General features: G+C 32.9%; 3 protein-coding genes across 8 annotated transcripts; 2 read left to right on the top strand and 1 right to left on the bottom strand.

Annotated features, from left to right (window-relative positions):
- Positions 1-768: 768 nt before the first annotated feature.
- Positions 769-10617, top strand: LOC110662670 (carotene epsilon-monooxygenase, chloroplastic). Of its 2 annotated transcripts, none has more exons than XM_021821726.2 (10): positions 769-1383; positions 1537-1833; positions 1919-2116; positions 3004-3105; positions 3894-4034; positions 4159-4266; positions 9325-9407; positions 9620-9782; positions 10174-10213; positions 10328-10617. In XM_021821726.2, exons 1-10 carry the CDS (start codon positions 889-891, stop codon positions 10363-10365), a joined length of 1665 nt encoding a protein of 554 aa, XP_021677418.2. In that variant the 5' UTR covers positions 769-888; the 3' UTR covers positions 10366-10617. The 2 variants fall into 2 exon arrangements, with proteins under 2 accessions (XP_021677418.2, XP_021677417.2); XM_021821725.2 differs by having other exon boundaries at positions 10174-10222.
- Positions 10618-11345: 728 nt separating this feature from the next.
- On the top strand, positions 11346-19419 carry LOC110657888 (nicotinate N-methyltransferase 1). Of its 4 annotated transcripts, none has more exons than XM_058147465.1 (5): positions 11346-11508; positions 13032-13419; positions 13500-13860; positions 18425-18489; positions 18989-19419. In XM_058147465.1, the coding sequence occupies exons 2-5, from the start codon at positions 13054-13056 to the stop codon at positions 19286-19288; spliced, it is 1092 nt and encodes a 363-aa protein (XP_058003448.1). In that variant the 5' UTR covers positions 11346-11508; positions 13032-13053; the 3' UTR covers positions 19289-19419. The 4 variants fall into 4 exon arrangements, with proteins under 4 accessions (XP_058003448.1, XP_058003446.1, XP_058003447.1 ...); XM_058147463.1 differs by having other exon boundaries at positions 11351-11508; positions 13012-13419; XM_058147464.1 differs by having other exon boundaries at positions 11360-11508; positions 13012-13419; positions 13524-13860.
- A 2104-nt stretch (positions 19420-21523) lies between these two features.
- LOC110662672 (probable pectinesterase 15) lies at positions 21524-25223 on the bottom strand. Of its 2 annotated transcripts, none has more exons than XM_021821730.2 (5): positions 24194-25223; positions 23871-24042; positions 23565-23771; positions 22777-23027; positions 21524-22642 (listed from the first exon to the last, which is right to left on the bottom strand). In XM_021821730.2, exons 1-5 carry the CDS (start codon positions 24640-24642, stop codon positions 22429-22431), a joined length of 1293 nt encoding a protein of 430 aa, XP_021677422.2. In that variant the 5' UTR covers positions 24643-25223; the 3' UTR covers positions 21524-22428. The 2 variants fall into 2 exon arrangements, with proteins under 2 accessions (XP_021677422.2, XP_021677423.2); XM_021821731.2 differs by having other exon boundaries at positions 22441-22642; positions 22770-23027.
- Between the last annotated feature and the right edge of the window lie 465 nt (positions 25224-25688).

The raw sequence follows: 25688 nt of genomic DNA, 5'->3' as shown, positions 1-25688 counted from the left end.
GCCTCCGATAAACCTTTTTCTAGAGAGTTGGGAAACAGAATCTGTACATTGCAATTCAAATATTTTCGATGAAATCCCAGCATGAAAGGGCTGCCATTGAGCCTATTCTACTCGTTTCCATTAGCGGCTGATCGATTTGTTGCCGAAGCTAATGCGTCGACAGAGATTGGAACATGCATGGGAGTTGTGCTAAACACCTCTAGCACCCCTCCCTCTCCCCCTATCTGTTTCGGTGTTTAAATTTAAAACACCACTAGTTAAATTATTATTGGAATATTTCTCAAGGGGGGGATTTTTGCCTTAATTGTAATTTCAAATAAATCCTGAAATAATTGCTAAATAATTATTTTATTTAAATAAATAAATAATTATATTTATTGGATAATATTTACTGATTCTTTGCATGTTTTAGGGTGAATAAGAGTAGACAACATCAAGCATTAGGATTAGAAAAATGCAATAAAATTAAATTAAAATAAAAAAATTTGATTGATTGAATTGAAACTTGGGAAATAAATGGTGAAAATTGAACTGAAAATATCTTCTAAATGAATATTAATTTTTTAATTATTAAAATGTGTATTTAATATAAACTCTTAAAAATAAATATAAATTTATTTTAATAAGAGTTTGAATTTTTTTATTCGTATTTTTATTAAAATTATATTAAAAATAGTATCAGTGGGATTTCATGTTACCGCACAAAAAACGGTGCGTTTTATCTTGCCAAAGTAAAGATTGGAAGCTGCTCCACTCCACACATCACATTATCACCGTAGATCAGCAGACAGCAGCCATGGCCACTGGGGAGAGCGAGACCCATATAAAGGAAATGGAGACAGCGGAGTGACATTAACAACGTCGTCGTTTTGGCTATTTTTAACAGTCATGGTGCCACTTTCGTATCCCGTCTCTTCTTTCTCACTTCCAACCCCTTTCTTCAAGTCCACTTCCTCCTCTCTTATTCCAAAACCTCAATTTCTCTCCATTAAATCCTCTCAAGATAACAAAACTCGGAAACCCATTTCAAATACCGTTAAATCCAGTTCTTGGGTTAGCCCAGACTGGCTCACTTCCCTCTCTCGGACCCTCACGTTGGGCCAAAACGACGACTCTGGCATTCCCATAGCCAGTGCTAAGCTTGAGGATGTGTCTGAGCTTCTGGGTGGCGCTCTGTTTCTTCCTTTGTTTAAATGGATGAACGAGTACGGTCCCATCTACAGGCTTGCTGCCGGCCCCAGAAATTTCGTGGTGGTTAGCGACCCCGCTATTGCTAAGCATGTGCTTAGGAATTATGGCAAGTACGCTAAGGGCCTTGTCTCTGAGGTCTCAGAGTTTCTCTTCGGCTCGGGGTTTGCCATTGCCGAGGGACCCCTTTGGACGGTAATTTAGTATCCCTCTGGCTTTGTTCTGTTAAATTCAGTAGCTAATGAACCAACTGAATTCTTTCAATTATGGGTATATATACTTGAAACTAGTAATTGGTTACATAGCTTAATGCCTGTTGTTTGACAATGAAATTCTGGGTTTCGATAGGCAAGGCGCAGGGCTGTGGTTCCATCACTTCACAAGAAGTATTTGTCTATTATAGTTGATAGAGTATTTTGCAAGTGTGCTCAGAGATTGGTGGAGAAGCTCCAACCCGATGCACTGAGTGGCACTGCTGTAAATATGGAGGAAAAATTCTCTCAATTAACTCTTGATGTTATTGGTCTCTCAGTCTTCAATTACAATTTTGATTCTCTCACCACTGATAGCCCTGTTATTGATGCTGTTTACACTGCATTGAAAGAGGCAGAGGCTCGTTCCACAGATCTTTTGCCATATTGGAAGGCACGTACTTTCTTGTATGTTTCCATTTTGTTTTTCTTTGTTATGGTAGCTAAGCTTGGGATCATCTCTGTTTTTCTAACTGTAGGTTAAAGCTTTATGTAAGATAATCCCTAGACAAATAAAAGCTGAAAAAGCAGTTACAGTAATCAGGCAAACAGTTGAAGAACTTATTGCAAAATGCAAAGAGATTGTGGAGGCCGAGGGTGAAAGGATAGACGTTGAGGAATATGTAAATGACACTGATCCAAGCATCCTTCGCTTCTTGCTTGCTAGCAGGGAAGAGGTCTGCCTATTTTATGATTTGTTACTCTTATGCTCCTGATTATCATGTTTTAGACCAATAATGTTTAGATAATTAGAATCATAACTGCATGACTTTTGGAAAAGGGATCTCCATTTATCTAATATGATCGCTTATATTTGTGGTTACTTCAGAAATAATAAGAATAAATCTGTAATAAGTGTAATATTTATAGTGGTTTATATTTGTGTGTAATTATGTACAGTGAGTGTTATGGCTTGCACACAATGTCACAATGCTCTATTTGTTTCAAAACCTTCAACTGAATTAGGTCATTTTGGCAAATTCTATTTGGAAATTTTCTTTTAATTAACTGATTTAAGATAAACCATTGTGATTCAAAATTTTTCTAGAGTCGTGCCATCTTTCTTGCATCATATGCTGCTTACTAAATAGTCATCAGCGGGAAAAATCTTAAATCTCTTCCTGCTGATACAATAAACAGATTTATTATATCAAGGCCGGAAACCTTGTGATGAAATTGGATAAAGTTATTCAATACGTTGTGTGTCTCCCTTTTTCCTTTTTTTTTTCTCCCTACTCCTTTTTTTTTTTTTAAAAAAAAAAAAAGTTCTTTTTTTTTTTTTTTTTTGCATGCAATTAATTTTCAAGTGCAACCTCCTTTCTTGATATGCTTGATATATTTAAAGGCTTTTGTTTGCATTCATAAGATCCTATTCCATATGTTTACTTTATAGCCTTGCAAAAAAAAAATAAATAAACATAGATGATTGAAAATATATATCTCTGGTATTTGATGAATGAAAATTCTGCAGTGTAGTTATATCTCTCTGTGTCTCTGTTATTTGATTTTTATTTATTATTCACGTTGCTTCTTAGCTCTGATCTGAGGGCCATTTGTCTTTTAGGTTTCAAGTGTACAATTACGTGATGACTTGTTATCGATGTTAGTTGCTGGCCACGAGACGACTGGTTCAGTGTTGACTTGGACGTTATACCTTCTAAGTAAGGTAGTCTATCTTTTTACAAAGGAAATGTTTGATGATGTTCAAATGAAAACTTGCATTTGGACTTCAGAATTGACTCTATGAGTTATAGGTGCTATCATGCTAAGCATTTAATGAACATGAAAAATACTGTTAGACATATCCTGTCCAAATTTGCTGTTACTTTCCCTCCAATGAAATTTGTTTGTCATCAATGTCTGAATAAGCATTATTTTGAACTGCCAATTTGCCTGAAATGAAGGTTGAAAGAGGATTACCTTGTCCCATCACAGTTTAATGTGAGTAGCTTTGTATCTTAATTAATCATGTAATAATCTAATAGAGAAGAGATTGATCATTGAAATGTCAGTGGATTTATGTTATGCCTTGTGCTGTATGGAACAAATATCACCAGAAATATGTCCTGGTTTTGTTTCATGTGATTAGTGATTGCAGGTTGGTAAACTGGGTCTGATGGAGCAGTCAGTCTGGGTTATAGCATTTGCACATGATTTATATGAGGTCCTTTTGCATTTTTTTAGTGCAGTATTTAATTGAGGGTCTGATGTATTAAGTGTCATAAATTGATTGATAGATACAAACAGGGAGAATTGTGTTATTTAATTTTAGTTCTATAGTGGTCTTGAGTACGTGTTTCTGGTTTCGAAGCCATAGTTAAACCATGATTCATAAATCAATCATATTCTACCTTTTCTGCTCAAGTTTTTTGAACCTTTATCATGGTTACTTGTTTTCTGAAACTCTTAATTTTTAGTTATTGAGAATCACTGATCTTGTTTTATCTTTTGCAGGATTCATCCTCACTAGTGAAGGCACAAGAAGAGGTTGACCGAGTATTACAAGGAAGACCTCCTACCTATGAAGATATAAAGGATCTAAAGTTTTTGACATGCTGCATAAATGAGTCATTACGTCTCTACCCCCATCCTCCTGTAGGTTTCTATTAATTTCCTGACTTTAACTAAATTAGCAAAAACAAGAGAATGAAGATGTGTAGCATGTTAATTTTTCTATTGATAAATTAGTCGATGATTCCCATTTTTCAAAATTTTTTAGGTCTTGTTAAGAAGAGCTCAGGTCGCTGATGTGCTCCCAGGAAATTACAAGGTTAATGCTGGTCAAGATGTAATGATTTCAGTGTACAATATCCATCACTCCTCAAAGGTATCACTTTGTGTTGTGATTTTTTGAAGGTCTATTTCCATGAATAATGTGAATTCTATGTTTAAGCTTATATTTTAAGCAACCATTGCCCTCTTTGGTATGGATCTGTTTTGTAACTGAGAATCAAATTTGGTTCTTTCTTTGAGGTATGGATTTGAAAGTTTCAAGTGCTTGCATTGCAAGCTTGTGAGAAGTAAGCAATAAGATTGCTTAATTAAACTCTTTTCAAAGGTTGAGTTTCTAATTTAGGATCAACACCCTCTCCATCCTATTACCACCTTAGCCAAGGCCCAATGCTGAAAGGCTTTCATATTCAAATGAATTCCTTTTCCTATATTTCCATTCCACTATGGCTACATACTCCGTGAATGAAACTATCTTTTCCTGTACTATAACTGGAATTGAAAAGCAATTTCCATTATAGTTTGGTTTTCCAGAACAAATCAAAGGGAAGTGCTATTGAAATTTCATACTTTTAGTTTATAGAGATTTTGTATAGATAATATTTAAGTGTATTATAATTATATGTATTTATATCTTATTTATTTTATTTATTTATTTTACCTTTTATAATTTTTTAATGATATACCTTTTTTTCTTATTTTATTTTTCTCTTCTTTCTTTCTTTCTTTTTCTTTCTTTTCTTCTTTTCTTTCTTTTCTTTTCTTTTTTTTCTTTTCTCTTCTTCTTCTTCTTCTTCTTTCTTTCTTTTTCTTTTTCTTTTCTTTCTTCTTTCTTCTTTTTATTCAATTTCTTTTATTTCTATTTCCAATTTTCATCTAGATTCATGTTAATTTTACTCCTATTCCATATGTTTATTTATGTACATAAAACCATTATTATGTTCCATAATCAATCAATTATGTAATCTTGAAAAACATATAATTCCCGAATCCTTCTTCATATTAATTATAATTTAATTATCTAATATATCGGTTGCTTCTGGATGGACCGATCGTTTTCTTTGATCTTTTGAATTTTTGGCTTCGTTTCGATACAGCATCAGTTACAGTCATTTTTATTGGAACGCTGATTGCATTTTTTTTTTTTTTCGTCGAAATTCGCTTTCGCGATCGATTAAAATAATTTTCATAATGATTATCGTGCATTTGAAATTTGAAATCCATATGCAAAAACTTAAGAAAAAAATTCATCAAAAATCATATTAATAATAATAATGATTGATCTTGATGATCTTGTTGGGATGATCTTTTTCTTTTGATCTTGTTTTTGCGATTCTTGTTGCTTTTTGCATTGGGATGCCCTTTTATGACGAATTTTATCTTAATCTTAGATAATTATTTAAAAAAATATGATCAAGAAAAAAAATAAAAAAATATAAAATCTGTAAAATTGGATTGGGTGAATTGCGGGGGGTTTTCTAATTCAATGGGTAATGTTCAATGTGGTGGTGGTGGTGGTGGGGGTGGTGAGGTAATCGGGTGGTTCGAGTGAGCGGGTCTTTGGTGGTCATCGGGCATCAATCTTTTCCACAGCTTTACCGTGGTCGCTTTATATACCGTTCGGCGCTTATCATAACGTCGGTTTAGTAATGTGCAATGTTGCCACCAATGTAAACCGGTTTTGCCACCACCCTGTTGCACTCACCACAAGCAACACCCACGTTTCGGTTCCTCGCTTGCGTCTTTCACGCTTATACGTTCGCCTTCACGGCTGTGCCACACTTGGATTGTTTGAGTTCATCTGTTGTATCCATCTTTACAGATTGATTGATGTTGATTCTTTTGATCTTGAGATATACGAGGAATTGATTCTTAGATACAATTCTTTGAATAATCACACATAATACAAACACAATAGATTAATAATAACAATAATTTTCCACATTGATTTTATTTTTTTTTTTTTATTTTTCATTTTTTTTTTTTTTGTTTTTTAATTTTTTTTTCAATTCTTTTCAAGTTCATTTTGTTTTTTTTTCTGTATTTTTTCAAATAGGTTCTTATTCTTCAACTCTTCTTTTCAAAAGAATATAGGAACTAGGTTCTTATAAACTTCAAATCTCTCTTCTTTCTGCTATATGCCATCTCATCATTCTTCTTTCTCATTCTGCTCATGCTCATTATCATGATCATCTTGTTCATCAACCTTGGCATATAATAAATTTATTTTTAATTTTTTAAAAAAGAAAACCTTTTATCTTAATCTGTTCATAAAATAAATTTTTTTCTTTTTTTCATTCATCTTTTTTTAAGTCTACTTTTTCTTTACCACTTTCATTTTCTACTGTTTTTCCCCTTCCTTTGTTTAATATTTATGGTAATATTTATTATATTCTTTTTTATTTCATTTTACAAATATTCATGGTTATATTGTCTCAACGAAAAATTGATGTCATTAATTCATATTCTTTATGTTATAAAATTTGTTGAGACTTTTTTAAAATGAAAAAAAAAAAAAAAAAATAAAAAATAAAAATGTTGAATCTTTCTTTTCAATTTCTACATAATTGATGATTTTGCTCTTTGTCTTGTCTCTTTACTTGTTACTTTGTCTTGTAATCTAATTATCTAATTGCTTGGTTGTCAATTAAAAGCTTGGTTTAGCTATGTTGAATTTTTATACTTTAATTATTTTTTTCTTTATTTTTTTTTTGATTTTTTGCATTGGATTTTATGAGGATGTGATTAATAGGATAGTAACTCCTTTAAAATGATTAATAATTTAGTAACTTCTTTTTTTTGCATTTTTTTTTTGTTTTTTTTTTTCTTTTTTTTTCATTTTTCCAAACTTATTTTGGAATATTTGCGTAATAAACATATTTTTTTTCTTTCTTTTTTAAAATTCAAAATAGTGCTCTTTTTCTTATTTTTGGCATTTTTTTTTTTATATATATTTTATTGTATTTTATTGGTTTTTTTTTTTTTTTTTTTTATGTTTATAATTTTAATTAAATCTCTAATAAATCTAATAAGCTTCAATAATAATGTAATAGAACATTACCAATGCCACACACTCTTCTTCTACTTCCAAAAGTTTCTTCTCAACATTTTCTAAATTTTGTTTCTAATCGTGAGATGATTGTTGTTTTCTTTCTTATTGCATCGTCTTTCCGATTTATTCCTACATACATCGCAATATTGGTACAACCAGATTTTTTCCAATACCGCAAATCCAGTTAAGAATTAATTTTCCTATAGTTCTTGCCTCTACATCAGTCATCCTATCAATCAAAAAGAGTCATCACATTCAAGTCAAACTTCAACAACCAGACATACAACCACCACACCACCGCAACTAAGACATGCGAACAAGCTACAAAAAAGATATGGCGATTACTAATTAAATTGATTAATGAATTTATAAAGCTTTTTGAACTTAATTAATGGATGAAATTGTAAAAAAATAAAAAACAAAAATAAAAAAAAGGTCAATAAAAAATGGATGTTTGGAAGAAAGCTACATTTTGGTTCTTTGTTTTTTTGTGTTTCCGCTTTTTTGGTGGTTTCACCACTTTTTTTTTGTACTTTTTTTCTAGATTGATCTGCCTTGATGTGATTATTGATCTTGATTAGATTGAGTCTCAAAAAATTTTTAATAAATTTTTTTATGTTTTAAAATGATTTTTTCCATGGTACATTACAAGAACCTCATGCAATTATTGATGATACAAAGCCAAACATGTTTTGCACACTTTGCAAAACCAACCACGTGATGGCTTTTAAATAGCGCAAAACAAGAATTATGGAAAGGAATAGCTGTCTTAAAGAAGCTCTTCTTTCTTTCAAGCTCTTTAGTCCAAGCATTATTTATTTTATTATTTATTTTTATAGTTTATTTTTGCTTGATTTGTTTGACATATGATGATGATTTGGAATGTGGGAATGGAAGGAAAAGGAGAAAGAAAAGCACTTGAAAACACTTTTCAAAATTTTTTTGCTCACTTGGGACACTATTTCACACTATTCGGCGAAATTAGCAGATTGGCATTTACTCAAAACTCTTGAAAATGAAAAATAAAAAAAATAAAAAATGTAAAAAAAAAAAAAATGAAAAACTCCAAACACCAAGTTACCAGTGTGCACAAGCAAGTGTTTTTCTGTTCTTTTGTTCTTTTTAGAGAGATCCCACGCTATATAGTAGTATATTGGCTCTCTTGTGTCTTCTCTTTCTTTCATTTTTGATTAAATTAGATAGAAATATATTAGCACACATATGCATCACAACCAACCAGCGAACATTGGTGCGTTAGTGTTATTAGCGTGTTATTTGCTGAACCTTGAACACTAACACCATCATTCATCATCATCTGTCTGCTAAATTCTCTGATTATGTAGTGATGGCATGGGGATCGCAAGGATCAGCGTCTACGATATTATTCTTGCTTTTTATGGTCTCGATCCTAGTCCCAAACCCAAAGTGTTAAAGTGTGTTTCGTTCATCAAAGAAATCAGAACACAATGCCATTGCAAACACAAACTTTGACTTTACTTGGAATACACTTACAAGGGGGGGAAAAAACAAAAAAAAATCCCTGTTCTTTTCTTTGGGTGCTTTAAAGTAAAAAAAAAAAAATAGTAAATATCACATGAGAATGCACAGATGAAAGATAGATGTACATTTTGTTTTTTTGATAAAGTTAAAGTTCAGTTCAATTTCATTATTTCTCATCAAAGGATCAAATCATCAAATGTTTGTTGTTTTTACAAAACTGACTAAACTACTTTTTTCAGCATGCTGAGACCACTGCTGACTACTTCCATATCGAGTTTTCAACTTGAGAGGTGTATATAGAGAGAGTGTATTTTTGTAGAGATAAACGTTAAGTGTTGTTACAATAGCTGTATCATAACAAATCTTATCTTGTAAGGGTTATTTATACCTAAGGTCACAGTTTAATGATATACCTTTTCTGAGATTGCCTTTACTTTTCATCATTAATATTTTATCAAGTGAGCTATTGAAAAACTCAACGGGCATATATGCATTTCAAGGTAGTTATGAGTCTTGATTACTTTTCCTCCTCTGTCATGAAACCAAGGGTGAGCTTGCTGCCTGAATTGTCTTATGGTATTTCTTGTGGTATAATTTTATAAGGTCTGGGAGAGAGCTGAAGAGTTTGTGCCAGAAAGATTTGACTTGGAAGGCCCAATGCCTAATGAAACAAATACAGATTTTAGGTACTTGTTTCTTATGATTCTTTTTATTTTTCCTTCTCTCTCTCTTTTCTTAGAAACATGCACTCTTCTTTGAACTTAAAAGTCCGGTGTCAGCCCACACACCCCACCCCACCCCCCCCCCCCCCCCCCCCCCCCCCCAACCAATGCTTTTTGGCTTTAATTTGCCCAATTTAATATCAGCTAGATTCTGAATTGGCTATTATTAATCACAGGTTCATTCCTTTTAGTGGAGGACCTCGTAAATGTGTTGGTGATCAGTTTGCTTTACTAGAAGCTATTGTTGCCCTTGCGATTTTTCTGCAGAAGATGAACTTCGAGCTGGTCCCTGATCAAAAAATCAGCATGACTACTGGAGCAACAATACATACAACAAATGTAATTATTGCATGCCTAATTTAGAAATGAACACATATCTAATCATTCACCGAGCAGATTGGCAAAGATTTTGAAATTAAAATGGAATTATAATTTGGCAAGTGTTATACATTGTCCTGTCATTGACATTTGGCTAAAATGGTCATTGTATTTCATCAAACAACTAATTTTTATGACTGCATTAGGAAGTTCCTATCCATGGATTGGATATTACTTTAAATCTAATTCTGTAAAGATTAAAGAACCATTATTGGGTATTTTATGATTTGTGATTATTTTGATGCTACTTTAGTTTCCTAGACTCAGACGAAAATAATGAAAAGAAAGTTTCTTAACAAGAAATGAATATGCAGCTATCTTCTAATTGTAATAGGGTGTATTGCTGTTGCAGGGCTTGTACATGAAACTCAGCCAAAGGGAAAAAGTTGAAGGTAAGCTAGGTAAGCTTTAGAACTGTTAATATACATCTATGCTCATGCATCTTGTATTTAAGTCCAATTTTGTACAATATGAGAAGTACCAATATTCTGATTCTTTCATTGAAGGTTTGTATCATTTATTACCAAACCAAGTGACTTGCTGACATTTTATGTGAATCATATTGTTTATAGAAGCAATGCTTGGGATTTAGGAAACCATCAAATTATTGCATTCCTGGGCATCCTGGGTGTAACCCAAATTTGCTATGTGCATAACAAGTGTTTCCAAATTTTGTTGTAAATTTGTTTCATCTGAACCAAGTTCAGTGAATGTCAGGACTTTCTAGAACTTTGTTTTGCATATATATTGGGTGAATTGCATCGACTGTCCCTTGATTTATGTAGTTACTTGATTTATGTAGTTATTTTATTTCAGTAATTCAACTTCAATTTATTAAAATAAATCTTCATTTTTAGTTTTATTTCAGAAAAAGTTCTCGAAACTTGCAATTGCAAGTTTCCGGGGTAAAAAGAATAAAATTACCTTTTTTTTTTCTCTTTTTCTTCTTTTTATTTTTATTACTTTTATGATTAAATTAATTAATAATTATTATCAATAAAATTATTTTAACTAAATTTGTTAATAAAATTATTAATTTTATATATTTTTTATTTATTATTAATTAAAATTTAATTTATAACAACTTAAAAAATATAATAATAATAATAATAATAGATTTTAAATTTTAAAATAATATTTTATTAATATATGATATTTTATCAATATTTTAGTTTATAATTTATAGATTTATTTTAATTAAATATTAGTTTAATGTTAGTTAAAAAAAATAAAATAAATCCGAAAATCTGCAATTGCAAGTTAAAAGAATTTCTTTGTTAAATAAAATTAAAATCGAGAGATTTTATTTTAACAAATGAAATTGAGTATTTAAAATGAAATAATCACCAAATTGATACCTATGATAAGAAAATTTTTACATTTTCGGGGGCTTCATAGTTTTTTTATTTTTTTCAAGTTACTGTTATTGCCCTGAGGGGAAGGGAGTGAATGGGAAAATGACATGTGGGGCCCACTCGGTGAGAAACAAATTTGTGGGGCTCTTGTGATCTTATCCCCATTTTCCCTTGTCTCGATTTTCCTCGAGTCTCCCAAACAGAGAGGCTCCATTAAATGCCATGTGAACCCTGCACCATGTCTTGCCTAAGATTAGGAGCATGAGCATGTGCTGCTGACCTAACGATATTGTCTGTTTCTTCCTCACATGGCTCAGCCTATCAGAAAACAAGTAAGTTGCAGAAAAAAAAAAAAAAAAACTAAAACTAGTAAGTTGTATCAGTATGTTCATCTTAACACGCTTCTGATTCATTACAGATTTTTTACTCATTCTTTCATTTTCAACATTAATCCTGCAATGAATTGGGTCCTTGTTTGCATACTGATGTGCAAGTTATTTACAAATTTATAAGTCCAGGTCTCTATACTTTCCACAATAGTAAGAGAGATTTCAGAAGATTGTCCCTCCCACCCATTTCCATTTTTTCTCCTTCCCTTTAGCCTGGTATTGTTCATCTTTCTCTTTTTCTGTTTTCAGTTTTCATAGGTTGCATTTTAGTTTAGCAATAGTCATGATTTGAATGGAATTATGCAATTTTAAGCGTGTAGTTATTTTCTGGCATATGTTTGGTATTTCGCCTAGGCCGATTATAGAATATTTCAAGTGTACTAAAAAGCAATGCAACTTACACTCTCAAATACCCCGCCTGGCTTTGGTCCAGTGGCAAGGACATAATTAACCTGGGACCATATCTCCAGTTCCATTCCCCCCTCCCCCAGATAAGAAAAAGAAAACTTACACTCTCAAATGGAATAATTTCTCTATTCATTTATTGGCTTGGGCCAATTTTTTTTTTTTTTCACTGATGAATTTGTTTTTTTTTTTTTAAACAATTTGCGAAAAAAAAAAATGATTTGCTTGTTGATTCTGAACTATGAGATCCTAAGTTCAAATATTAGAGACTATTATATCATTTTTTTTTTTGTATTTAGCAAATTCTATTTGTTTATTCGACTCAAAAAAATAAAAAAAAATCAACACTAATCCACAAAACTAAGCTCTTATATTCGACAATATTCATCCTTTTTTATTGTATAAATCTACTGTGTTACTAGCACAAGCCAATATACCAATAAAGGAAAAGCTAGCAATATTTCCCTAATACTGTTAACACATACTCTATTCTCACAAAAATTTGCTTTCCTATAAATATGCTGAATTTTCACAATCAAATCTCAATTTATGGACTCTTTCTAGCATTTTAGCTCTCCCTTAATTACAGGGTAGGTATTTAATCATTTTAATTACTACTCTTATAATATATATGTATATTGAGAATCCCAGTTTTTATTTATAAAATTATAATTTATAAATTTTATAAAATTAATCTAAAAATTGTATTTACCAAACATTTTAAATTAATAGTTAAAAATCTAAATATGAATTTCGACTACTCAATCAAGGAGATTATGTAATTTTGGTAAATTATTATTTGTCTTCTGAGATTATGTCATTCATTATCACGTCTCTATCGTCGGAAAAATCAACCAATTAGAACTTGACGTTTGTCTCAATGACTTAGTACACTCATTTATTTTACATTAGCCGCCCCTAAAAAAAAAAATAAAAAAAAATTAAAATATATGTAAAATTTTAAAAATGCTAAAGGCTTTCTTTAATAAATTTTTTTTATATTTTTTTTTCTTTTTTTTTTAATTTCCGGTCGTTTCTAAGCCTATAAAACAAAACTTCAGTCCAGAGATTATCAAAGCCACCATGGAAACCGAGAGTTCAGAGACCAGGAACCAAGCGAGACTAGCCATTCTCGAGCTAGCCAACATGATAAGCGTTCCCATGTCTCTCCATGCCGTCGTCCGCCTCAACGTCGCCGACGCTATCTGGCAAGGCGGAACTAACTTGCCGCTTTCTGCCTCAGAAATACTCGCAGCAGTCCATCCCTCTGGCGGCGATCCCGAGAATCTTCAACGCATCTTGCGTATGCTTACCAGCTATGGCGTGTTTGCGGAGCATCTTAGTGCCGATGCTACTGAGAGGAGGTACTCTCTGACGGAGATCGGAAAAACGCTTGTCACCGACGGTGAGGGCCTTTCCTACGCTTCCTACGTGCTTCAGCACCACCAGGTATCATCATCTTACCTGCTATATTGTTCTGTTCCTCTTTTTTTTCCAGTAATTTCTTTATTTTCTTTAAAAGTTAGCAGATGAAAATTTTTAAAATAAAACAGGATGCATTGATGAGGGCATGGCCATTTGTGCACGAGGCAGTATTGGACCCCACAACAGAGCCATTTGTTAAGGCAAATGACGAGCCCGCCTACAGCTACTACGGGAAACAGCCAGAAATGAATGATTTAATGCTGAAGGCCATGTCAGGTGTAACTGTGCCGTTCATGAAAGCCTTCTTGAACGGCTATGATGGATTTCAAGGGTTGGAGAGATTAGTTGATGTAGGTGGGAGTGCAGGGGATTGCCTTAAGATGATCCTGCACAAATATCCTAGCATTCTTCAAGGGATAAACTTTGATTTGCCTGAAGTAGTTGCCAAGGCACCAAAGATTCCAGGTATATATTAGAATACAATTATAAGAATCAATTGAATATATATATCTATATACCGATTAATTAAAATTAAGGAGAATCTCTTTCTACAAAAACATTTATAATTCTTTAAGTTAATATATCTCCTAAATGCTGCTCTCCTGTTTTGATGTGTCCCATTGAGATCTGTTGTTGAATATTTTCACGAACAAAATAACAATCAATCTCAATACTTTTGGTCTGCTCATGAAACACCGGATTAGAAGCAATATGGAGAGCAGCTTGATTATCACACCACATACTTCAATTACTAGATGAAGTATCCACATTACCTCACATATTGATTGTGTCATGATTTTGTATTTGGATTCAGCACTAGATCGAGAAATTACACTCTGCTTCTTACTTTTACAAGATACCAAATTTCCTCCAATAAAAATGCAATATCCAATAGTTGACCTCCTGTCAACCTTAGATCCAGCCTAGTCGACATCTGAAAAACATTCAAGATTTAAATGCCCATGATTACCATATAACAAATCTCTTCTTGGAGTGCCCTTTAAATAACACAAGATTTGTCCCAATGCTTTCCAATGAGTAACAGTTGGAGAAGACATAAACTGACTTACCACACTAACGGCATAAGTAATGTTAGAACAAATGACTGTAAGGTAGTTCAATTTGTAGTCATTGGTGCACTACAAGGTTTAGCATCTAATTTTCCTGTCTCTGTCAATAGATCATATTTCTTTGAGATAAGAAAATACCCTTCTTATTTCTCATAACTTCAATACCCAAGAAATACTTTAACAATCCAAAGTCTTTGGTCTGAAACTGGGTTTGGAGGAAGGTTTTAAGAGATGAAATACCTGTAGAGTCACTCCCAATGATGACAATGTCATCCACATAGACTACCAGGAGAATTAGACCAACCTCAGATTGCCTATAAAATACTAAGTGATCACACTTACTCTTTTGCATACCAAATTCCTGTACTGCTTCACTGAATCTCCCAAACCAAGCTCTAGGACTTTGTTTCAACCCATAAAAAGATTTCCGAAGCCTAAAAACTTTACCCAACTCCCCCTGAACAATAAACCCAGGTGGTTGCTCCATATATACCTTCTCCTGAAGATCACCATAAAGGAAAGCATTCTTGATATCCAATTGGTGTAGGGGCCAATCATATGTAACTGCTAAAGAGATAAACAAGCGAACAGAAGTAAGTTTAGCTGCAGGAGAAAAAGTGTCAGAGTAATCAACCATCAGGATTTACCTTTACTGTAAATACCCATTTGCAATTAATAGCTTTCTTACCAGTGGGCAAAGGCAACAGTTCCCATGTACCATTAGCATCTAAAGCCTCAATTTTCTCTTTCATAGCAGCACACCAGCCAAGATGAGACAGTGCCTCACCAACAGTATTAGGGATAGGAACAGAGTCTAAAGAAGTAACAAAACACTGAGAACACGAAGTCAATTGATTATAAGAAACAAAAGAAGAGATAGGGTAAGTACATGAACGTTTACCTTTACAAAGAGCAATGGGTGAGTCTAGATCAGAATCATGATCAGTATGAGGTACAGGATCTCCCAACGAAGTAGCTGGTGGAGGATCTGAGTCAGGAATCTCCAATCTCCTGGAATAAACATGAACAACGGGAGGTCAAGTAGGTCTAGAGACAGAAGAAACAGGCTGTGGGAGAGGACTAGGTATTGGTTGGACAATATATGTTAAGAGATCATCCTCCTCTACTTGACTCTCATACACAGATGATTGGGGAAAAAATGGAGTGGACTAAAAAAATTTAACATCTGCAAAAACAAGATAACGATTAAGAGTCGGAGAGAAACAGCGGTACTCTTTTTGGAGCTGGGAGTATCCAAGGAAGACACATTTGAGAGACTTTGGATGCAATTTAGTAACCTGTAGATGAACATCACGCACAAAACAGGTACAACAAAAAATACGGGGTTTAACAGGGAATAAAGATTTTGTAGTAAACAAAGCAATATCCCCATTAAGGACAGAAGATGGCATACAATTGATCAAAAAACATGCCGTAGAAACTGCATCCGCCCAAAAGTGTTTTAGGAACTTTCATCTGAAAAAGAAGAGCACGAGTTACTTCAAGAAGGTGTCGATTTTTTCTTTCGGCCACGCTATTTTGGGATGGGGTATCCACATAGGAAGACTGATGAAGAATATCATTTTGTGTCATATAAGACTGAAATTGTACTGAAAAGTATTTTTTGGCATTGTCACTTCTTAATATGTGCACAGAAATATTAAATTGAGTTTTGATTTCATTACAAAAGGCACAAAAGATAGAAAACAACTCAGAACGATTCTTCATTAAATATAACCAGGTAACACGAGAATAATCATCAACAAAAGTAATAAAATAACAAAATCCAGTTTTAGAAATAACAGAACAAGGACCCCAAACATTAGAATGAACTAACTCAAAAGGGGATGAAGCCCGTTTATTGACTCTAGGGATGAAGCCCGTTTATTGACTCTAGACACAGAAGGCAAACGATGATGTTTTGCAAACTGACATGACTCATATTCTAGTACTGATAAAGACTGAAACTGAGGACACAGCTTCTTCATGGTAGACAAAGAAGGATGGCCCAATCTACAATGAGCTTCAAGAGGTGTTAAGGTACTTGAGCAAACAAGCGATCGCGGTACATGATTTTCCAGAATGTAAAGATCACTTGACTCACGTCCTCTACCAATAATCTGCTTCGTCGTAAGATTCTGAAACAAACACTGATAAGGAAAAAAAGAAACAGAACAATTTAAGGTACGAGTAAGTTTACTAACAGAAAGTAGATTAAAAGAGAATTTTGGTAGACACAAAACAGATGATAAAGAAATTGACTATGTCGGGTTCGCAGTTTCAGAATCCATGACACAAGAAGTAGAACTATCGCTAAAGTAACAGTAGAGGAAGTGAGATTAGACTGAAAAGCAGATAGAAGACTAGAATTACTTGGCATGTGATCTGTCGCACCAGAATCAATAACCCATTTGGATGAGGAAGATACAAGACATGTAGTGGATTTAACTGACTCAGCGATCGCAGTGACAAGGGAATTAGTAGGCTTTAGAGATGCCTGATACTGGGAAAACTGTACAAAATTCTCTGCAGATACCAAAATAGTTTTCTAAGAGGAAGATACTATAAAATCCTCTGCTGCCATATTTGCTATCTGTGATTGCTGATTTTTCCTTTGAAGTTGCGGACAATTATATTTTGTATAGCCAGGCTTATGGCAATAATAATAAATGACTCATCTTGAATCCTGATTAGATCTAGCCTCTCCATTACGCTGATTACTTCTGTTGCCTGTAATTCCTCATCTACTTTTTCTTCTATTACCCTGTTGTCCATTTGGATTACGACTAATAAGAGCACTACTCGCAGGCTGTGAAGATTGGGTACTCTCTGTACGAAGGACTCGTGTAAATGTTTTATGCAAAGAGGAAATCTCAGAACTAGAGAGAATATGAGATGTAATAGTCTCAGACTTTGAAGGAAAGCCTGCAAGAAAACTCATAACACCAGTTGCTCCCGTTGGGCCTGCTGAACTTTCACATCAGGACTAAAAGGCAACAATATATTAAGATCCTCATATACCCGTTTAAAATCCATAAAATAAGCCGTGAGAGACTTATCATCTTTCTCAGCACGGTAGAATGCCTTACAAACATCATAAATACGGGAGATATTCCCTTTACCTGAATACAGAAAATCTAAGTAATCCATCAATTCCTTAACAAATTTACAGTGATTAATTAAACTAATTACCTCACTGTGAATCGAGTTTCGAAGTTGCAAAAACAACCAAACATTCTCCCTTAACCAAGTTTGTCGTGTATCATCAGTAGGTAGATCTTTAGTAAAGTGATCTTCCTTATCAATGCTACGCAAATAGACCCTAACAGTCTTACTTCACTCCAAGTAATTTGAACCATTAAGTTTCTGTTCCGTGATCTTAGTCATCACCGGAATCACATCACAAATAACATTCTTATTGTCTTCCATTTGTTGAGACAAAGAAAACTAACCGAAACGCTAATGCAAAGTGCTTACAGCAACAAAATAACCCAAAATCACAAATCAAGCAAATACCGAAATAGGATATGAGAGTCAAACCTCAGAAGTCCTTTAATGGTGTACTGGATCAGGCAACAACACACAATGGTGGAATGAGGGGGTTGAGGCGATGCCGGCGATGTTGATCAGAGTCGAAACGGTCGGTCGGCGGCCAAGGTCTCTCATGAGCTAGGTGGTGAGAACAAATAGTCACTTTAGATAGATGACATGCTCTGATACCATGTGGAAAGAGATTCTCCTTAATTTCAATTAATCTATATATGGGTATATATATACAATTGATTTCTATAATTGTGTTCTACTAATTAGAAAGAAATCCTAAATAAGAAATCCTAAATAGGAAATCCTAAATAGGAATACAGAATATACAGAGAAATAATATAGTGATTGACTTTTCATAATAGTTTTGTTTGTTGATGGTTTGATATAACAAAATATAAAACCATTTATTCTTGCAGGTGTTATCCATGTTGGTGGTGACATGTTCAAATCGATTCCTTCAGCTGATGGTATCTTTATGAAGGTGAGATTCATTTTAATCCACTAAAATATACTAAAAGTATAATTAATTATAATTAAAATTTAAATTTACACTTAAAGATGATTTAATATCGTTGAGTTAAAGCTTATTCATAAAAAGAAAAAAGTTTAATTACTTTTGTAACCAAATTACCTAAAATAAAATAAAATAAAATGTTTGGTTTTTGATAAGGTGAATACATGCCATGTATTATATAGGAGTTTCATCACGCCCAAAGTTATATATATGTTCAACTTGAGAAGATCCTTATCCCAAGAGCTGCCCAATGATCAATAGTTATGGTTATTATGTTAATTTACATGGGAAATAGTGTTATGGTAGGAATTCACAGCTTGGTAGCGAGTAAGAGCTTATTAACTTTTTATAATCATATTATATTCTATTATTTTTAATAATTGTTCACTTTTTCTTATAATAAATATGTGTAATGAGTTATAATTATTCCAAATAGTTTGTGATCTGTTTATTGATTATTGGGCAGTGGATATTGACGACATGGACAGATGATGAGTGCAAGTTGATAATGGAAAATTGTTACAAGGCACTTCCTGTAGGAGGGAAACTAATAGCTTGTGAGCCAGTGTTGCCAAAGGATTCCGATGACAGCCATAGGACAAGAGCTCTCTTGGAAGGTGACATATTTGTCATGACAATTTATAGAGCTAAGGGCAAGCACAGGACAGAAGAAGAATTCAAGCAATTGGGTCAGTCGGTTGGTTTCTCTAGTTTCCAAGCATTTTATATTGATTACTTCTATACTGTTTTGGAGTTTCAAAAATAATTAATGGCTTGCCTTAATTAGGACATATAATTATTAAACTACAAATCTCTCTATTCAATATCCTAATTGTTTAATGCATGGCACCTTGAACTGTATAATTTTCAATTTTAACTCAATCTTGGATTGCCAAATTAATATGGTTTATTGTTTTATTTTAAGTATTTGCTTACATACTCATATGTATAAAATAAATAAAAGAAAATATAAAACACATAAATCAATCAATCAAATTTAATTAAATTACATATCTAGTTGTAAGAATGCTTCGTAATCTAATTAGTGACATACATAAGAGAATCTCAATAACTAAAGAAATCAATGGGGACACTGAGAGTTTATACTCTTCTCTCATAAAACACATGAAACTCAACCTTCTAAATTTAAGGAAGAAACTATTTTTTTATTTCTATAAGGAACATTATTTTTAATATTCTCGATATATTTTGGAATTTTTTTGAATAATTTTATGCACTATAAGACTATAGGCCTTAGAGACACTGTCCATTTCCCAGTGGCCAAAACAATATACATTTTTTATTTTATATATAAATCTCATTATAAATTATATATTTTAAATTTATAATAAATTGCGATTAGGTAAAAATTTCTCTTTCTAACTAATTCTTTGAATAGGTGAAAAAACTTGGAGTGATTTTATTTTTTAGTCTTTTAGGGTTGGTAGAAGAAGTTATTTGATTAGACACACAATTATTAGCAAACCTCTAAATATGTTAATTTATAATATTGGATGGCTCGTGAATGAAAAATTTCTTCGGTTGGAAGTCTTTGGTGTTTCTTTACTAAGTGAAAGAAAGAAAAGTCTTAGCTAGGACATTGTAACAGTGAATTTTATCTCCTCCATCAATTACATTATCTCAGTTTTGGAAAAAAATTCTTCAGTGAAATCAATTATATATATATATTATGATTTTACTGTTAACTATCGATTATGATGAATTTTACAAGAGTTTCACTTCTAATGAAATTATTGGACTTGCATACATCAGTTTTACTTTCAAATCAGATGTCTCATCTAAGAAAAGACATAACTTTTCTTCTGCCATCTTCCTTTGTTATTTTCCTCCCTTTTTTTTTTTTTTTTAATTCTTCTCTCAATTTTGTTTATTTAGACCTTTGTATCCAAAACTTTTTGTTTTTCTTAAATATATCCTTGTACTTTGATTACTTTATTGGACACAGTATTTCATATAAAAATAGTCTATTATAGAACTTAAAAAAATTGAATTGTTACCTGCTAATTTTATAATTAAATTTAATTTTTTTATTATTTACAATTGCTTTAATATGTAATTAAATATTTGTATTTTATTGTTTGTGATTATTAATAGAAGGCATTAACTTTTAAGACTGGTTGAGTGATCAATCTTAAAATTCTGATTTAGGAACTTATAACCTGAAAAGATATTTAAAAGGTGTATTGGCTCAATAAATTCAAACCTTTGTGACTTTTGGTGTTTTAATCCAAATCTTTCAATTTAGATCAATTGACCGAATTTTGAAAATTTAGTTAAATTTTATCCAAAATTGAAATTGGAATGGGGGGAAGTGTGTCTGCTGATATGGCGTCACATGTGGCATTTTTTATTCTAAACATTTAGGTCTCATATGACACATTTTACATAATTTAAAAAAAAAAAGAAAATACCTCTCTTCTTTCTTTTTCCACTCTCTCTCTCGTCTCTCTTTCTAGGAAACCCAGTTGATCAATCTGAAAAGAAGAATTTTCAGTCTTCACTACCTTCTAGGGACAACATCCTACAATCTAACCAACAACAACAATTTCAAAATATTTTAATCAATTTCCACAACAGCAATTTGTTGAGCAACAATGCATTACCAAGCAGCAAAATGAACAGTATCAACCTCCTTTTCATGATGCTCTTGATCAGTTTCAGCTATCCAATCCTAGTAATCAGGTGAAGCATGAGCCTGGAGTGTTTCACCTGAGCCTGGAGTGGAGAATCATATAATAAAATTCTGCACTCACAAACCTTTCAATAGTTCCAAATATCTGTGTTGCAAAATCAATTCTAGCAGAATGTTGCTAAGGATCATTCTCGGGGTGCTTAAAATCTCTCTCTGCCGTCTGGACATCATGACATTTATTCATCGTTGGCACACAATTCATAGCAAATGAAACAGATATTGCATCCACATCAACTGGTTTCGAAATCTCAAAGCGATTTTATTTGCCATCCTGTTAGAACACCATCAGATATAATATTGCAGGGTCAATGGCATCCTCATTTGCAGGACAGAGCTGTTATCCCTAGCATTTCACTTGAACAGCATTTCTAAGAGGATTTCCATCAGAAAATATCTAGTTAGGATGAAGCTCAATGAAATAATTTAACTTCAGAAGGTTCTAGTATTGTTCAAAATGTTTCTCCTACAAACTCTTCAGAGACTCAAAATTCAAATGGTGTCATTTATATATCAGAAAGTGCAAATCGAGATCGACATTTTAGAAATCAGCAGAAGTGGCTTTTGTTCTTGTGTCATGCTTGTGATGTACAGCCCTTGAAGGGAATTGTTCAGATGTTAATTGCATTCTGTGCAAAAGTTGCTGAGACACATGGACGAATGCAATTCATCTTCTAGAAAGAGAGAAAAGAGAAAAAGAGAGTGGAAGGAGAGATAAGAGAGGGGTTTTTTTTTTTTTTAATTATATATGATGTATAATGTGGGATCCACATGTTTAGAATAAAAAATATTACATGTGATGCCACATCAGTAAATGACACACTTCGCTCGTTTCCAATTTCAATTTTAGATAAAATTTAATCAAATTTTCAAGATTCGGTCAATTGATCCAAAATTGAAAGATTTGGATTAAAACGTTAAATGTTACAAAGGTTTGGATTTATTAAACCAAAACGCCTATTTAAAAACAAAATGACCAAAATGTAATAAAAGGATAGTTTATGATTAAGAATTATATATTGAGAATGTGAAACCATGGGCAGCTTTGTGAAATGGTCAGTAGGGGAAATGTCTCCAATAGGGACATGGGGCTTATCTCTCAGTTTTATGTTAATCCAAAGTGACCCTTCTCTCTCTCTCTCTCTCTCTCTCTCTCTAACATGCATCAGAAAGTGGTGCATAGACATATATATTAATCAGAAAGTGTGTATAAATTCTTGGTGCCCATCATCGTCATCATCAGGAAAGATGGCTATAGGGTTTTGAAGATGAAGCCACTGATTTCCATCTATGTATGAAATGTTCATGTAAGGAGATGCTTCATATTCAGATAGTTGCTTCCCATAAGCTACTCTAAATGCGTAGTTTGCTCCAGGTCCATAGCACTCGTACTCTCCAAAGAACACTGTCCTGCAATTCAAAACAACCTTATATATAAATACAAACAGCAATATATAGAGAGATCTACATACCGAGAATGAGAGAGAAATTAGGAAATGGGTATATATAGAAAGGGGCATTAATGAGTAGGATCGACCACAGACTGGTCTCTAGAGGGGTCTCTCCAATCGTTCCAACCATCTGGGGATATAACATTGGACATGTAAGTTTTAGAAAATACTACAGTGGCATATGCACCCCAAGCTCTACCAAGCCATACTTTCCCACTTCCATTAATGCTACAACTCACAAAGGAAAACCCTGTTTGCTCGCTCATGGATTGCCTTGCTTGTGCTGTAATTGATCCACTAACTCCTGCTGTTGGAGGTTTTGCTATGGAATTGATGATGCAGCCCTGAGATGATAGGTTTCAATTGGTCACTGCATGACTACAGGAAGAAAAAACAAAATAGAAGATAGACTGTTTTCTCAATCAATTAGTTTCCAACCACTAAATTGATAACTTTCTTTTTTTTTTTTTTTTTTTTCTCCCTTTTCTTTGAAACAACACATCAAATCAACTTTTTAAAGTAGGGAGGAAAAAATTTTTACCTAGATCATTTTTTAAAATCAAATAAATATTTGACACTTTTATCTCCAAATATTAAATAATTTATTACATTCTTGAGGATTTATTGAATTCACTGACAATGATTTAACATGTGAAACAATGATTAATGTGCTGTTGAGTTTGTATATGCAAATTTCATAGATTGATATCTAAATATAGTTGCCGCTATTATAAATTTATCTTTATATATTTTAATTAATTTTACATAAATTTTAATATAAATCTGTTGAACTCGTTTTTATATAATGTTAAATTTATATTAAATGCTTCTTATAAATATTATATTCTACGTACTATATTGAAGATTAAAGATCAATCTACCTCAAAAAGTGATTTAGCATTTCCAAAAATGAAATCAATAGATCCTTGGATGAAGCATTCTCTAAAATAATGCCTCCCACGATCATCGTGAAGTGTGTCTTGAGCTCCATAAAATCCACACCCATAAAAAGCAGCTTGATCACCTGCTATTCTAAGTGCTACTGCCTGCCCTCCCACTTCCCCTGGAGATGGCGAAGGAGATGCATTCTTTTCATATATTTAACCCACAAACCAAATTTATTTCAGCATCACAACCAAATCATTTAAATGGACCTGGCAATTGAGAAGAAGAAGAAGAACAGGTACCTTAAAGCTAACATTGTAAGCTGTGAAGTTAAGTGCAAAGATGGCAACTGAAGCACTGTAGACAGTTCCTCCAGTAGAATTTGCAGTGTCATTCCATTCTATGGCAGTGTTGAGATAACTCTGACCTTGAAATATTATGTTTGTTTTGTTAGTATGCACTGTCACCTTCTCCCTGCCACCACATGATCAACTTCAATTACCTTTATATTTTGGAAAAAAACTCACTTCAAACCATCACTAGAATAATTCCAAGTGAAGATCCTTAAGAGTTTGAAACTCGGTATCTTTGTAAAGAATCAGAATGAAAGAGAGAAGAAAATGACCTGTAGGTACCAGAATCGATTATGATGAGGGTTGGGGAGGGGCTAAAATCTGGGGCAACATCAACTGCCTTCTGAACACTGCTAAAATTTCCACAACCTTTCATGTCTACTGTCAGAACACAAGACACTTTATAATGGTATATTAACCTTCTATAACGGTATATAATCCTAGACTTCCATGAATTCCTGTCACATTTGTGCTTCTTCCGGTGGTGGTGGTGGTGGTGGTGGTGGTGGTGGTGGTGATGTCTAGACAATATCCTTGATAGGTCGTCCTCTAAACCAGTTTGCTTGAAAACCCTTCTGAGAATGAAGAGCTGAAAATTATCGGGAACACCTATGGGAGTGGTTGTCAGAGAGGAAGGAAGGATTGCATAGAGCGAAATTATAATGGAAATTAGAGCAATGGCAGAGGCAAAGAGCCAAAAGGAGAAAGTTCTGATACTCATACTTAAAAGGCTTAGGTGTTTGTTGAAGATTGTATGTTACTTTGTAGCAAAGTACAGAGGGAGTGATGTGGGTGTTTCATTTAATGTGAAGAAGAGATTGATGATTGACGTGGGAGGTAAGGAATGTAAGGTTTCTTTAAGTGATATTTCTGAGTGTGATGATGATTACACCGTCCTGCTTTAGAGAAGTAATGGTGCAGAAAAGAAAGGGTGAGGAGAAATCACGAGAACGGAAGTTTGGAAGATACATACGCTAAGACATGATAAAACAGAAATTATGGTAATGATGAAAGCAATGCAAGTGCTTGTTTTGCATGTGTTTTAGAACTTTAGATGGGGTATGTTGGCCCTCTGTAACGGATTTATAATGATGATTAAAGCTATGTGAAGTGATTAGTGGCATGTGTGTGTGTGGCTCATTATGCTCATGGTGAAAGAATGTAATTAGTTTACGCTACCATGCCACTTTAAGATGGTGGAATTGGCAGGTGGCTGCTTATTTAAAGGAGATAAATCGAACAGGCCTTGTACCAGAAGACAGCAATTCAAGAACTAGATGGCATAGTTGTTTGCATAGAACTTCCGGCATAGCCACCTAAAGAAGAAGTCATCAGAATGAAGAAGTTTCACTCCAAGGGAATTCTTTATTAGACCTATATTCCACTGGTAGAATATTTGTTTATTAATATAGACCAAGATTAAAGATTTAACCCCAAAGATTTCAATTAAAGAAATATAAAAGCTTCTCTCAGCATTTAAATAAAATTATAAAAACCTACACCTAAAATTTCTCTCAAAATTTGTTTCATAAAAAATATTTTGAATCTCATATCTAAAACACCTATAAAAATAGATCAATAAAAAATATTTTACTAAATAAAAAAAATTAAATCATTTTAAAAAAAATGAACTCTTTATAAAAAAAAGTCAATTTTAATAATTTTATTTTTAATGTAAATTCATGTCATTTAACATGACAATCAAATGATAAAAAAAAATATTTTTATAAATTTTTTTTAAAAAATATTTTTCATAATATATATATA

This window comes from Hevea brasiliensis, chromosome 5, assembly GCF_030052815.1.
Source record: "Hevea brasiliensis isolate MT/VB/25A 57/8 chromosome 5, ASM3005281v1, whole genome shotgun sequence".
Lineage (NCBI taxonomy): Eukaryota > Viridiplantae > Streptophyta > Magnoliopsida > Malpighiales > Euphorbiaceae > Hevea > Hevea brasiliensis.
The sequence above is the reverse complement of the archived record's forward strand: the minus strand, read 5'-3'. Positions and strand labels throughout refer to the sequence as shown.

What these genes read in the sequence shown, in the direction of transcription:
- LOC110662670 (XM_021821725.2), top strand. Translation starts at nt 889, where the DNA reads ATGGTGCCACTTTCGTATCCCGTCTCTTCTTTCTCACTTCCAACCCCT. An exon ending in TGCTTGCTAGCAGGGAAGAG is followed by an intron (nt 2,117 to 3,003) that starts GTCTGCCTATTT and finishes TTTGTCTTTTAG; the next exon opens with GTTTCAAGTGTACAATTACG. An exon ending in GAAACAAATACAGATTTTAG is followed by an intron (nt 9,408 to 9,619) that starts GTACTTGTTTCT and finishes TATTAATCACAG; the next exon opens with GTTCATTCCTTTTAGTGGAG.
- LOC110662672 (XM_021821730.2), bottom strand. Translation starts at nt 24,642, where the DNA reads ATGAGTATCAGAACTTTCTCCTTTTGGCTCTTTGCCTCTGCCATTGCT. An exon ending in ATCGATTCTGGTACCTACAG is followed by an intron (nt 24,043 to 24,193) that starts GTCATTTTCTTC and finishes ATGTGGTGGCAG; the next exon opens with GGAGAAGGTGACAGTGCATA. An exon ending in AGAGACCCCTCTAGAGACCA is followed by an intron (nt 22,643 to 22,776) that starts GTCTGTGGTCGA and finishes TTTGAATTGCAG; the next exon opens with GACAGTGTTCTTTGGAGAGT.
- LOC110657888 (XM_058147463.1), top strand. Translation starts at nt 11,485, where the DNA reads ATGGCTCAGCCTATCAGAAAACAA. An exon ending in CTCAGCCTATCAGAAAACAA is followed by an intron (nt 11,509 to 13,011) that starts GTAAGTTGCAGA and finishes GTCGTTTCTAAG; the next exon opens with CCTATAAAACAAAACTTCAG. An exon ending in ACGTGCTTCAGCACCACCAG is followed by an intron (nt 13,420 to 13,499) that starts GTATCATCATCT and finishes AAAAGTTAGCAG; the next exon opens with ATGAAAATTTTTAAAATAAA.